General features: G+C 39.4%; 1 protein-coding gene across 3 annotated transcripts in view; it reads left to right on the forward strand.

The window, feature by feature from the left end:
* Window positions 1-14,192, forward strand: part of PATJ (PATJ crumbs cell polarity complex component) — a 325,916-nt gene that overhangs the window by 49,469 nt on the left and 262,255 nt on the right. For all 3 annotated transcript variants that reach the window (XM_072649698.1, XM_072649699.1, XM_072649701.1), the window contains 2 exons: window positions 1,285-1,341; window positions 12,111-12,245. In XM_072649698.1, coding sequence (XP_072505799.1) covers window positions 1,285-1,341; window positions 12,111-12,245 — 192 coding nt within the window. The remainder of the gene's footprint in view (window positions 1-1,284; window positions 1,342-12,110; window positions 12,246-14,192) is intronic.

Consider the following 14,192-nt stretch of genomic DNA (forward strand, 5'->3'; position numbering starts at 1 on the left):
GACTTTCATTAGATGACATAATGATGATAAGATGATAGCTGCCATTTATAGAGTAGCTACTATGTCCACATGCTGTGCTAAGCATGTTACAGTTACTCTCATTTGATCTTCACAACAACCCTGGGTGGGTAGTAGGTGCTATTATCCTCATTTTACAGTTGAAGAAACTGAGGCAAGCAGAGATTGAGGGACTTGCCCAGGGTCACACAGCTAGTAAGTATCTGATGCTGGATTTGAACTCTGGACTTCCTGATTCCAGGTCTAATGTTCTTACCCACAGACCACTGGTATCAGTGTCAGAGTTGGAAGTCTAGTTCAATCCATTCACTTAAACAGAACTGTAACTAGGGTGAGCAACTAGTGATTTATCCTAGGGTGTCAGTTTTGGAGAGTGCTAATAGTAGTTGCAGCCTCTTTAGTGGGTAAAACAGCAGAGTTTAGAACAGGGATGGGAAATTTGCAGCTTTGAGGCCACATGTGACCCTCTAAGCCCTCAAGTGGGGCCATTTGACTGAGTCCAGTTTAATGACTTTGGGGACAATTATAAACACACACATACACACATACCTTCTTCCATGTAACTTTTAAACAAGTTGGAAATCTTGTAGTAAGTGAGACACTATGGGAAAAGAGATGAAGCCTGGGACGACAGCTCAGTAGACAGGGGCATCTATGTCCTGGCAGTGCTACTATTGGCTGTTTGATCATGAGGTAAATTACTTTTCCTCTCTAGGTGTCAGTTTTGTCTCATTTGTAAAATGAGAGGATTGTACTAGACAGGGATCCTATATATTTTTTTTGTATCCCTGGGCCCCTTTGTTAATTTGATGACACCTATGAACTCTTTCTTAGAATCATATTTTTAAATGCGTAAAATAGCCTAGTCTTATGAAGGAAACATCATATTGAAATACCATTATTTTAAAAAGTTTTGGGATCTCAGGTAAGATTCTAGTCTCGAGGATCTCTAAGGTATCTCCCTGCTCATACATTCTATGGACTTTAAAAAACAACAAAACGAGGAAAATAGAAATCATTCTTTTGGGACACATTTGCTTTTTGCCATCCAATTCTCTTTGCTATAGACTCTGGCACTTGGAACATACTGAGTCCTTTCAGAGAGATTGACCAGGTGTGAGGCAATTACGCAGATCAGATGGGGTCCCGAGCACATGGAGGCTTCCCAGAGCATTTGATCAGATAGCTTGGCATAAGAGGTCTTTGTGTTTTTCTTTGTTTTGTCCTTATAAGCATGTAACATTTTCTAATTCCTAAATTCTCCAGGTTGTCATTTTGGATACACAGATTGTTGATGATGCTGAGTTACAGAAATTTTCAAAGGTAAGTGTTGTTGGTAAAATAAAAGTTTTAAAAAAATGTTTTTAATCTTTAAAGTTGCTTCTAAAATGCTCCTCATTGTGAAGTATTTCTTAGTTCTCATTTTGTCCAGTCCTCTTCTGTCTGGATGCATCATGTGTCTTGTATGTCCCTCTTAATATGTTGTCTCCCTCATTAGAGTGTCATCTTCCTGAGGGCAGGGACTGTTTGTGCAATTTTTTCTATTCCAAGTACTTAGTATAGGACCTTGGTGTTTAATAGATGCTTGTTGACTTTTTTTTAGCAAGTCCTGTGGCTCACAATTGTTTTTAAGTTAGTTATTTCTGGGTTATAGGTGTTCTCTCCCTTTTCTCCTCTAGAATTGAACCTTTCCTTGGAACACAGTGAAATTTTACAACTAATAGAGTGACTTTATCCTCCACCATAGTGCCCTATTTTTCTTCCTAAAGAAAGGAGATACATTTCATTTTTGGTTCTTTTGAAATCATATTTTTCCTTTTAAAAATGTAATTAAAATTTTTTAATTGCATTTAAAAAAAATCTTTAGTTACTCCTTTTATCCCTCCATCTCCCTTCTCCTATCCCCCTATGAGAAAAAAACCCAAATCCCACAAATACATAGTCAAGCAAAATAGATAAGATATAGAAGGAACTGATTTAAATTGGTAAGAGTAAGAGCCATTCTACATTTGATAAATGGTCAAAGAACATGAACGACCAGTTTTTAGAAGAAGCAGTTCATTCAGTGAAAAGATAGATGAAAAAATGCTCTAAGTCACTAATAAGTAGAAATGCAACTTAAAACAGCTATGTTGTGCCACCTCACCTTTCTGTCGAGAAGGAGACACCGTGTCTTGTTGCAAGTCCTCTGGAATCATGATTGATCAGAGGGATAAAGTCTTTGAAAGTTGTTTGTTTTTTCCCTTTGTAGTCATTATTTATATTTTTCTCTCTGTTCAGCTCATTTCACTCTGCATCAGGTCACATAAATCCTCCTATATTTTTCTGAAGCAACATCCTTCATCATTTCTTCATCATTTCACAATGCACACCCCTTTGGTTTCTAGATCTTTGCCCTTGCAGAAAGAGCTTTTTTGAATATTTTTGTATCTGGGGGAACCCTTTTCATTTCTTATCTTTGGCAATTGTAGAAGTAATATTGGTGCCACTGGGTCTAAAAGTAGACACCATTTAATAAAACATGATTGTACCAATTCACAGTTCCACTAAGAATATATCAATGTATATGTTTTTCTATATTTCCTTTGCCATTTGCCATTTGATGACTTTGTCACCTTTGCTGATCTGACACATGAGGTGAGGTCACATAAATTGCATTTCTGATTATTAGTTATTTAAAGCATTTTTTCATATGCTTTTGATTGCATGAATTTCTTCCTCTGAAAACTGGTTGTTCATATTCTTTGACCATTAATCAACTGGGGAATGGCTCTTATTCTTATAAATTCAACTCAGTTCCCTATATATCTTAGAAAGAAGAAAGAAACTTGTTGCAAAGATTTCCTCCTTTTTAACTGCTTCACTTCTGATTTTATCTGCATTGGTTTTGTTTGTGCAAAAATTTTAACTTAATGTAATAAAACAAATTACCTCTTATGATCCTCTTTATCTTGTTTGCTCACGAACTTCTTTTATCTAGGTAATTTCTTCATTGCTTATCTAATTTGTTTATGATGTAAGCTTTTATTTCTAAATCATGTGCCCATTTGGAGCCTATCTTGATGTATGATCTGTCATGTTAATTGCTTTTCAGTTTTGCCAACAGTTGTTACTATTTTTTTTAAAAATATGTTGAATTATCTTCAATAGCTGGAATCTTTGGGATTATCAAATCCCAGGCTACTATGCATGTTTGCTTCTGATTGTAGTGTGTCTGATCTCTTCCCCCTTATCATCTTTTCCAATTTTTGCACAGTACCAAATTGTTTTGCTGATTACTGTATTGTATTATAATTTGACATCTGGTTCTTGTAAATGCCCTTCCTTCCCGCTTTATTTCACTATTTTCGGTAGGATTCTAGACCTTTTGTCCCTCTAGATGAATTATGAACCATAAATACATATTTTTTAACAGTTAGACTTTGGCTTCATTTTATGTTCTTTTCATTTACATTACCATAATCACTATGATTTTATTTTTCTGATCTTCCTTAGTTCCCTTAACCATTTAAACACATCTTCCTGTATTTTTTTGACTTTCTCATCTCATACTTGCCATTTCTTATGTCCCAATAAAATTTATATTACCACATAATATTCATATACCACAATTTATTTTCAGCTATTCCTTAATCAATGAGCCACTTTGTTTTCCTGGTCATTATTCCTAGTTCTTTGTGCTTTCTTATTTATAGATTATAAGCTCCTTGAGGGAAAGGTACTGTTTTCTTTTTGTTTTCATATTTCAGGTGCCCAGCACAATGTTTGGCCCATAGTAGACACTTAATAAATCCTTGTTCATTGATTTATTATAAAAAATGCTGGCGTGATGATTTCAGATACATCATACATTTAGATGTCTCTATCTCCATAACACACCAAAATATTTGTGTATGTTACCAAAAGAGTTATAATAGCAGTTTTTGTAGTTACAAATCAAAACTTGTGTTTCATGTATGTGTATGTGTGTGTTTATGTGTGTATACACACAAACATAAGTTTAATATGTATGCCTTTCAGAGTTTTATCTTAAGTATTTATTGAGATGTTAAGAGTAAATGTCAAAACAAAAGATTTTTTAAAAATAGGAGCATTGCAGGTGAATGATATGGGACCCTAGCTATGACTTCCAGAAGTGGAGAGGGAGCAGCTCATTTTTTGACTTTGATTACCTCCCCTCCCCTACAGAGGTGGTGTCCTTGTGAGTCTTGATTTAGTTCTTTAAATTATTTTATTTGGCATCTAGTAGAAATTGGAAACCTAATGGCAAGTTCCAGATATTTAAACTAATAAATCCATTGTGGACCAGATGTTGACATGCTAAAAGTGAGCCACAATCTGAGTCATGGGGTTGAGTATGCTTCTAAAAACTTATTTTGTTTGCTTTTGTAACTAGCAACCAAAAACAAGAGTTAAGCAGAGTTTTTCTTCTTGGTCATTTCAAATTAACCAGATTGTAAATTCTATATCCCTCTCTGTAACCAAAGAATCAGAGGCCAGAGGGATGGAAAAGCATTGAAAGAATCCCTCAAGGTTGGAAAATTTTATTTTACTACCAATGGGAGTAGCAAATGGAGACTTTGTTTTCTGCCAGTGTTTCCGAAAGAAATCATATTGTTACAATTCAGTGGAACTAACAGGTAGAGCTGGGCTTGATCTCATGTGTATCCATATGCATAGTGAAATGAGCAGTAGATATGGATGTGGAAGACCTACATGTATGACTTCTCCTAACCCAGTGAGCTTCTCTAAAGGCTCAGTTTACTCATCTATTAAATGGGGATGCTTGTGATGGCCTCAGAGTCATTTTTTTTCTAATTAACTTTTTCCAGTTATCAAACATTTAATTTTTTCTCTCTCACCTTCTCCCTCTACAACTTGAAAAAAATAAAAAAAATAAAATCCCAGTGATACATCATCAAGCAAAGCAATTTCCCACATTGGTCATTGCAGTATCCTTGTATGTTTCATTCTGCTAATGTCTATTACTTTTCTGTCAGGAGGTGGGTACTGTTTTTCATCTAGAATCATGACTCATCATTAAATTGATCAAAATTCCTAAGTTTTTCCAAAATTGTTTTTTTTTTTACAATGTTGATGTTTTTGTATAGGTTGTCTTCCTAGTTCTTCTCAGTTTACTTATCTGTAAAATAGTAATATCACTCTCTGTGACCACTTCAGAGAGTTGTTTTAAAAAGTGAACTTGATAGTATGTATGAAAATGCTTTGAAAATTGTAAAACACATAATTTTAGCCTCAAGCTAAAAATTAAATGTTTTCTATCTCTAAGGTGTTTATAGAGACATATTTAACCCTTCTCTCCTTTTAGAGTCTGTCATGATATAATTATCTTCCTCAGTTTTGTGTGTGTGAACGTATTTCTGGTTTCAAATAGATCTTATAGAGGCTCCCCCCCATCCCCTTTTTCTTCCTAGGCCTTATGCTTGCAATTCAGGTAGCTTTCTCGAGGGGTGGAAAAGCAGCAGGGATGAAGCGCTGTGCTACCCAGGCCAGTAAGCTGTTCATTTTTGACATAGATAAAAGTTTTTGCTAAAATAAAAAAGCATAACAATTAACTTTGATCTACCAATTATTAAAGGAAGGGGTGCCATTTAGAATAAAATGACTTGCAAGCATATAAATAAAATTTTGTGCTTTCTTTACGTAATTTCAATTGTTCTAACCCTTGCTCAAATTATTCTTGGTTTTCATGATAAAAGTAAGATGAAAACAATTTCTAACTCACTGTGAACTTTTTCTTACAATGAGAAGCTATCTGGGACTTGGGAGCAACTTTGTACTTGGCAGTTAGGTTTTGGGTCTTCAGGACAGTTTTGCTTCAGAATTTCTTTTAGGTGAATTTCCACTGTCTTTGCTCTAATCCACAGAATTGACTTTAAAAAATTTATTTTTTTTATTTTTCTAAATTTGACAATTTGAGGATTTCCATATATAAAGAAAAAGTAATTATGCTTAAAAACATGAGTCTTCTTTATGTATAGCTTTGTCTTGAAAAAAATACATACCATATTCAGCATGTTATTTTAAAACCATCATGTTCGTGCTCTGCTTCTACCAAAGAGGGAGGCCCCTTTCGTGCTCCTTCTTTGGAGGCTAGCCTTGTTCATTATATTTTCACAGCATGTTCCCCATTGTTTTGTGGTAGTTTGCATTCACATTACTTCAGCCTTTGTGTATACTGTTTTCCTGCATTTATTTATTTCACTTTGCTCCAGTTCATATAAGTCTTCCCATACTTCTCTGTATTTCTCATATTCATTGTTTCTTGTTACATAGTAGCATTTCATCATGTTAATAAACAGCTTCTTAGATTGTGATTCCCTAGCTACTGGGCATCTACTTGATTTCGAATTCTTTGCTACCACAGAAAATACTGGTCTATTGTAAATATTTTAATGAATTGGAGGGTTTTCTTTTTATTGGAGCAGAATTGATTTTTAACTACTCTCTTAAGATTTCTGCAAGAAATGACTCTCCATATAGTTTTCAGTAGTGAAGATAGGGGAAAAAAGTGAAATATGTTGTATATACACCATATCCACTGTGACTATCTTTGTACAATCCGTAGACACTTAATTTTCTTTAAGCTGTGGGATAACAAATCTTAATGATTCCGATACATTAGTACACTAGTATTTCTTTATTAATCTATCTAGACTTCTAGTGTTTCAGAATCTGACCTCTTAAGGGAGTTGAAGGAGTTAGGGCTATTAGTGTGTCATCCACGAGAGTGCACACACACATACACACACATATTTAAATTGGACCAGCAAGAAATAGTGATTTCCTCTTAAAATCTCTTTTTAGATCTCTTTTTAAAAATTAAGAAAAGTTTTTGTTACATTTTAAGTTCTGAACTGTCTCCCTCCCTCCCTCCACATAATCCTTTTTTACTCTAGATAGATGGCATGTGATATAAGAAATGAAAATATGACTTTTGAAAATTTTGTTGTGATGACTAAGAAATTTGTTAACAAGAGACAGAGAAATGGTGGAATGTATGGATGGATGCCTCTGAAGTAGGAAAAGAGAGAAGACAAAAGATATTTGGGAAAGAAGAATCTGAGGGAATTGTTGGGAATGAAGAGTAACGACTGTGTGAATAGCTGTAACTGTGCAAATTCACCCGGTAGATGCCTGGTTTGGGGGACCCTGGTCTTAGATTCCATGGAGGAGTAACACATCTATGTTGAGGTGTCAGTGATCTTTAGGGTACATCTGGTACCTGCTAGAAGGAGCTCTTTCCCTTTAGGGCCCTGGAGGTTAATAGTGACTGGTTAGTTGGTGGTTTCACCAAGACTGAGTGACTCAAGTTGAGTTAAATGAAATCCTGTCTTGGTCAGATTTACTTGGGGCTTTGTAAAATATGTATGTGAAGGTAGAAGGGTGTGCTGATTTGATCAAAGCTCATATAAACCCCAAGTCCTCCTTGGTGTCTCTCTTGCACTTATTCCCTATGGGGCAATGTTGCCATATCTTGCTCCTGTCTCTGTGACCTCTCTTATATACATTCCATACCGGCTGTGGTGCAGGCCCTCATCACATCCCACCTAGACTGTTATAAGACCCTTCTGTTTAGTCTGCCTGCTTTGAGTCTTCCCTCACACCAGTCTGGCTTCTCTGCCTGACTGCCAAGCCCATGCCTGACTGTATCATGTCCCTTCTTAGCAAACTCCAGTGGTTCCCTATCTCCTCCTTAATCAGATGGAGAATATTTTGCTTGACTTTTAAACCCGTCACATTGTAGCCCCTTCCTTTTCCCCCATTTCTTTAACTTACCCTTTTAACACTCTCAGTGATCCAGACACATTGGCTTTCTTGCTATTTCTTACACATAAAACTGACTTTGATATAGCATATTTTAAAGCATTTGGCAAGAACATTTTTTCCTATTAAAGATCACTGACCAAGATAGGGGGAAAATAACGGTCAGTGAAGGCCACATAAAATAGCAGTTTATGTTTAGGGAGAAATAGGAAAGATTCTGATTCTGTACATTAAATGTTCCCTCTCCCTTTTAAATTAGAAGTAAGGAGCATGGAACATTCAAACAATTCAGTAATGCTCAAAAGCGTGTTTCATATGATGACCAATTAAGGGACTGAGAGACATTCAAATACTGTTTCAAGGATAAGGAAGCAAGGAAGGCTGAAGGGGAGGGAGAGGTTGGCATTCTTCTTCCTGATCTCCATTCTGCAGCAACAGATCAATCACACACTTCTCCAACCTTCCTTCCCATCCAATAATCTGCCCAAATTGCTTTCCACCCTCTGGTAGCTCCAAATTTCTACTGGCCAAGCTCTTGCCTGAGACCTCACGATCGCATCCAGGGGCATAAGAGATCCCATGACGCAGTCGCTAGGTTGCTAGAATTACCATCCAGTGACCTGGTTTTGAGTCCTGCCTTTGCCACTTACTAACACTGTGACCTTGGGTAAGTTACAGAACTTCCCTGGCCCTCAGTTTCCTCATCTATAAAATGAAGGGGTTGGACCACATGGCCTCTGAAGTCCCTTCTAGCTCTTAATCTGTGACTCATCCTTTCCCCAGCCAAAGCTGGTCTCAACCCAGGTACTCTCTCCTGCTTCTTGAGCAGCTAAACTTAGCAGCTAAATATATATCAAACCTTGCATTCTTGTCCATTCTGACTGGAGGTTCAGGAATATTGTATGAATGGGATGATTTCAGAGAAACAGGAAGACTTATATGACTTGATATAGAGGGAAGTGAGCACAACCAGAACATTTCTTACGATACCAAAAATACGGGAAAGACAAGCAGTGGTGAAATCCTAAAGCATTCTGCTTGATGCAATGAGCAGCCGCAGTTCCAGCCTGGTGATGAGTGCCTGGCACATACTAAATGCTTATTGATTGATTGATCGATGAAACTTGCTACTCTCCTCCTGATGGAGAGCTCATGGACCCAGGATGTAGATTGAGACGCCCAGTACTCCAGGAATTAGTTTTGGTCAATTGTGCATTTTTGTTAGAAGGGATATATTTTTCCATTCCTTTTTTCCCCTTCTAGTTGAAGGTGAGAGGAAGAGAAAAGTGAAGTTGAAAAAAACATTAAAAAAAGATGGGGAAACCAAGGCCTGGAGTCTTTCAGTGACTTGCCCAACATCAAACAGGTAGCCAATAATGTGGAAAAGATTTGTACTCAGGCTCTTTGACTCTCCAGCTATTCCTCTGAGCTTGGGAAAAGTATACAAATTGGTGGGATAGATTGTAAGAACAAAGGGTATCAGTCAAACCTCAGTATTGGAAGTAAAAAAAAAGCAAGAGTGCCTGGCACTAATCACAGAGTCATAGGATGTAGAGCGAGAGGTGACCCCAGGGATGCCCTTTTCAGTGAACAGATTGGGAAAATGAGACCACCAAAGGGGAAGTGAATTGCCCTACCTATGAGAGACTACCTTTTGACTTTCTTTGTATCCCCAGGAATTAGGCACTTAATAAATGCAAGCATTGACTTGACTTGCTCAAGGTCACGTGGATCGTTATAGTTGAACGATGGATGATCCGACCGCATATCATTCAGCTTCCAGAGGAGGGGAGCCCTGCTTGGGGAATTTGATGTTCTGGTCTTTTTGATGCTCTTTCATCCTCTCTCCACCAGGAGAAATACGTTAAGAAAGGTCTTGGTGGTGGAATCATTGACCAGTGTCCATACTGAAGGAGCTGGTGGTGGGTACACAGATGGGAGATTCAGATCAGGGGACAGTCTGGGTGCAGTATTTGGCCTTGGTCCAGTACTGGTGACTGGGCAGGGAGGAGCGGGGGGGTCCTCTGAAACAGAAATTGCCAAGAGTAGCAGAGTTCTTTCTCCTTGTGCCACAATGCCTGTCTCATATGAAGATGGAAGACGCTTTGCTAGTGTTTTTTCTTGTGCTGGACCCCCTACCGTCAGCAAGATTTCCACCCAGCCTGTGGGTCCAGGTGATGGATTGGTCTGTGCTACTCTGACACCATCTCCCCCATGGTCTTTTGGTCCATCAGCTAACGAAGTGAGCTGGCTGGCAGGCGTTAGCGGGTAAACTGCCACTTCTGATGCATTTCTCTGAGTGTTCTAGCGTATTTCTGTTTGATGTACTGCGGTGTTGGAGGGCCCGTAGGCTGGTTGACATCTTCAGTATTTATGGAGTAGGTAGAGGTTGGATTTCTCTGAATTGGGTGGGGAAGGAAGAAGGCCAAAATTTATATAAGAAAAGTGGAAGACTGGACAAGGGGATGAAATTTGGAAACCCTAGGGGAGTGGTGGTGGCAAAAACCAAGTCAACAAGCATTTATTAAGCACTTAGTGTGTGCGCCAGGCTCTGTGCCTGGTGGTAGGATACAAAGAAAGACAAAAATCCAATCCCTGCTCTCAAGGGGCTCACATCCCAATGGGGGAGACAACATGTAAACAACTGTGTACAAACAAAGTCTGGACTGGATGAGCTGGGAAGTATCTCAGAGAGAAGACATTAATGAGCACTCAAGGGCATTCATCAGAGTTTCTTGACTTAATATTTGCGCAATGTTTTGCATGCGTGATCTCACTTGGTCTTCACAGCAACCCTGAGAGGTAGGTGCTATTATTATCCCCATTTTAGAGTTGAGGAAACAGGCAAATAGAAGCTCAGTGCTTTGTCTGTGGTCACCCAGCTAGTAAATGTCTGAGACTTCGTTCATTTGAGCTCAGATTTCCTCGTGTTCTGTCCACTGTGTCCCTGGAAGTCATAAGCCTCTGACGTTTTTGAGAATAGTGATGCTATTAGAAATGGTCCTGAGGCAGAGTATTTGGCCAGTTTTGGAGAAGCAAGAGCATAGGACTTTGGGTCAGGAATATCTGGGTTCAGATTCTGGGTCAGACACAACTGTTGGTGAGTCCTTTGGGGTTCAGGGTCCCCATCTATAGATGAGGGATTTGAACTTGGTGGTTTGGTTCCTTTCCACTCTGGAGGCAGAGAGTGTAGGTCATGACAAGTGACAGAGCTCAGGTCTGGGTGGTTGCGGGATAGTAGCAAGAGATGGGCGAGATAGAGGCAGTTCTGCTTGGCTTCTGATTGTGTGGTAGAGGAAGGAAAGATTTTCTGAGAAGCAGCTGGTGATTACTAAATGCAATGATTTGTTTCTGTTTGGATTGTTTGAATACAAGCTTAGTGGGGCATGAGTGAGCCCCACGTGGCTTGGGCATTAACCTCTGCAGACTCCCAATGACTGCTCCGATGACAGGGACTTGGTGACAACTTGGGACACAGAGCAAATGAAGAGGGAGGGAGGTGGAGATAGGTAAGGAAAAGAACCAAATAATGAGTGAAATGTTGTGTCCTGAAGAGCGTGGTGGAGGTCATGTGATTCAGGCAGCTTCAGTTTGTCCTTCAAACATTTACACCAGGACGCTTGCACTTTCTGGTGGAAGAAACACCAGTCATCAGAGAGACTTCCTCAGGCTTGAGGTGGCCAGTTTGCTGGATGCCGCCCTATTTCAAATATGATGGATTTTCTATAAGATCATGAAATACAGCAAATATAAGCATTGTTTATCTTTGGTTCTGGTCTTGCAATTTCACCACTGGGGGGAACTTCCAGGGGAGAAATTCACTCGATCGATGCAGATCAGTGATCCATCTGGAACTGGCTGTCTTCACAGGTTGCTAGAGAGTGCCCTGGATGACAACCACTGTGTGTCTGGAAAGAGGGACTTAAATCCAAGGCTGACTCTCCAGCCACTGGGGGACACTGCCTCTTCCCCAAACATTGCTGCATTTGAATTCACAGTAATATAAAAAGCTTATCTTTTGAGACCAGACAGGACACTCAGAGTTTTGTCTGTCACAACCTACAACATTCAGACCCCAAAGAATTTTCAGATTGGTCCTTGAGCTCCCCAAAGTCCCCTGCATCTGATGCTCTTGAGGAGTGGCTGTAAGTGTCTGAACATAGTACACGTTTTGATGAATAGATTAATTTTTCTGGTTAGTCCTTTCACCTTTGGCTGTTGGCCATTGGGAAGGCAACCTTTTATATTTGGACGGATGTTTCATGGGGTGAACCCTAAGTGTTTTTATGATTGGTTTCCCACAGCTGCTGCCTATCCACACCTTGAGGCTAGGAGTGGAGCTGGACTCCTTCAATGGGCACCATTACATTTCTTCCATCATGCCTGATGGGCCAGTGGCCCCTCTCAATCTGCTGAAGTTGGAGGATGAACTGCTGGAGGTAAGCTCAAGAGGACAAAAAGCAACCCAAAGACATGGGTTGTACTGGACATCCACTGAGGACCCACAGTTCTCAGGTTTTGTGACTCAGCTCTTTAAGTTGCACATCAACCCTGTCTTCCCTGCACCTAGAGATTGCTTTTTGTTGGAATTTAGTATGAACTATTGCAAGTGAAATGTGGCCCATTTATTGAACCACTCAAGAGAGCTGCCATCTTGTCTGGTCCAATTGTCTTGTCTACATTCTCCAACAATTTCTTTATGGAGTTTCTACCAGCATTCTAGAGGCCTACCTCGAAGTCTTTTACTTTATGTCTTAATGTTTAAAAATGTTTTATTGTCACATGGGGTTTCTCACATCAAAGTCACCTCCCCATTGCCCTGTACTCTCTCCTTTCCCTCTCCTCTTTCTCCCTTTCCCTTTGTCCATCTCTCTTTATCTCTGTGTCTCTTCATCTCCCTCCCTCTCCTTTCTCTATCTCTTCCTCCCTCCTTCCCTCCCTCCCTCCACCTTCTCCTTTTCTCCCTGCATATATACACAGGAGAAATAGACACAAATAGAGACCACTCGGTCTTCTCATCTGACTTGAAGTTGAATCCTGTATCTCTTGTTGCCCTTCACTTAGAATGTGAACTCCTTGAGAGTCCCAACTGTCTTGGTATCCTTCCATATGGGAATGATAGCTTTAGCTACAGGTAGAGTTAATCATAAGCGTGTAGTTAGAGTTAATGAAAACCATCTAGGACATCAGTTGAAAGACTTGTAAGTCTTTTAATGGCTTACTGCTTAAGCTCATTGTAGTTTTCATTCTGAATTTAAGAGCCAGATAGAAGGGTAATTTACACATACACAGTAGCAGAGAAAAGCCAGATTATGGTTCATGAAATGTCAGGATTTTGCGTGCTCAGCCTGTAACTTTCAAAGCTATCCCCCTTGTCTGTTCTCCCTTCTGTTCCTTTCCTTTTGTTTTTTTAAGAATGATTGTTCGATGATTCTCCTTTTTTTTTCTTTTGCTACTCTGTCTCTTATTTCCCACTCTACTCCTCCTCCCCACTTTGGGGAAAAAAGAATGGCACCATTCTGTCTTTGACTTCTTTGGGACATATGCCCAGGAGTGGAATCTCTCAGTCAAAGGTTCCGTTGACAGTGACATTTTGGTCAATGTCTTGGCATAAGTGCAAGTTGCTTTCCAGGATGTTTGGGCCACTCTCTTCTTACACCCTTAAACAATCTGGCTTTCTCCCTCATCAGTCAACTGAAATTTCTCCCTCCAAAGTTACCAGTGGTTTCTTAATTGCTAAATTCAGTGCTGCTTTTCCTCAATCCTCATCCTTCTTCACCTCTCTGCTGCCTTTGATAATGTGGATCACTTTCCTCTCCTGGATATTCTCCTCTTTTGAAAATTCCTCATTTTACAGCTGAGGTCCAGGGGTGCTCAGTGACTTATTCAGTGGCATGCAGGTAGTAAGCATCTGAAGCAGAATTTGAACACAGCTCCTCTGCCTCCAAAGCTCGTGTTCGTGACATTTTATCACACTATGATTGTTTTTCCTTGCTCTCTACAATTTGCCCCTTTGCTGCTTTTTCTTGGATCAAGGTTTCTATGACTCATATCAAAATATGCTACATTCTCTCTCCATAATTATTTTTTAATCTCCTAACCACTAATTCATCTCCAGAGAACCACCACTGGGGCCATTAGGAAATCCCCCACATTGGCAACCTTTTTGTTAAGGAGTTGTTAGGATCATAGACTCCTTGATCTCCAGCTGTTAGAGCCTCACTGAGTATCTAGTCCAATCCTTCTAATTTTACAGATGAGGAAACTGAGGTGCCAGGAGGTTAATTGGCTTGCCAAGATCATCAGAGGGAGCATTTGAAGTCAGGTCCTTTGGCTGTAGTGCTCTTTCTATTATAACTTATTGATTTTCCTTTGACTATGGGATA

This window comes from Notamacropus eugenii, chromosome 2 (genome assembly GCF_028372415.1).
Source record: "Notamacropus eugenii isolate mMacEug1 chromosome 2, mMacEug1.pri_v2, whole genome shotgun sequence".
Classification (NCBI taxonomy): Eukaryota; Metazoa; Chordata; class Mammalia; order Diprotodontia; family Macropodidae; genus Notamacropus; species Notamacropus eugenii.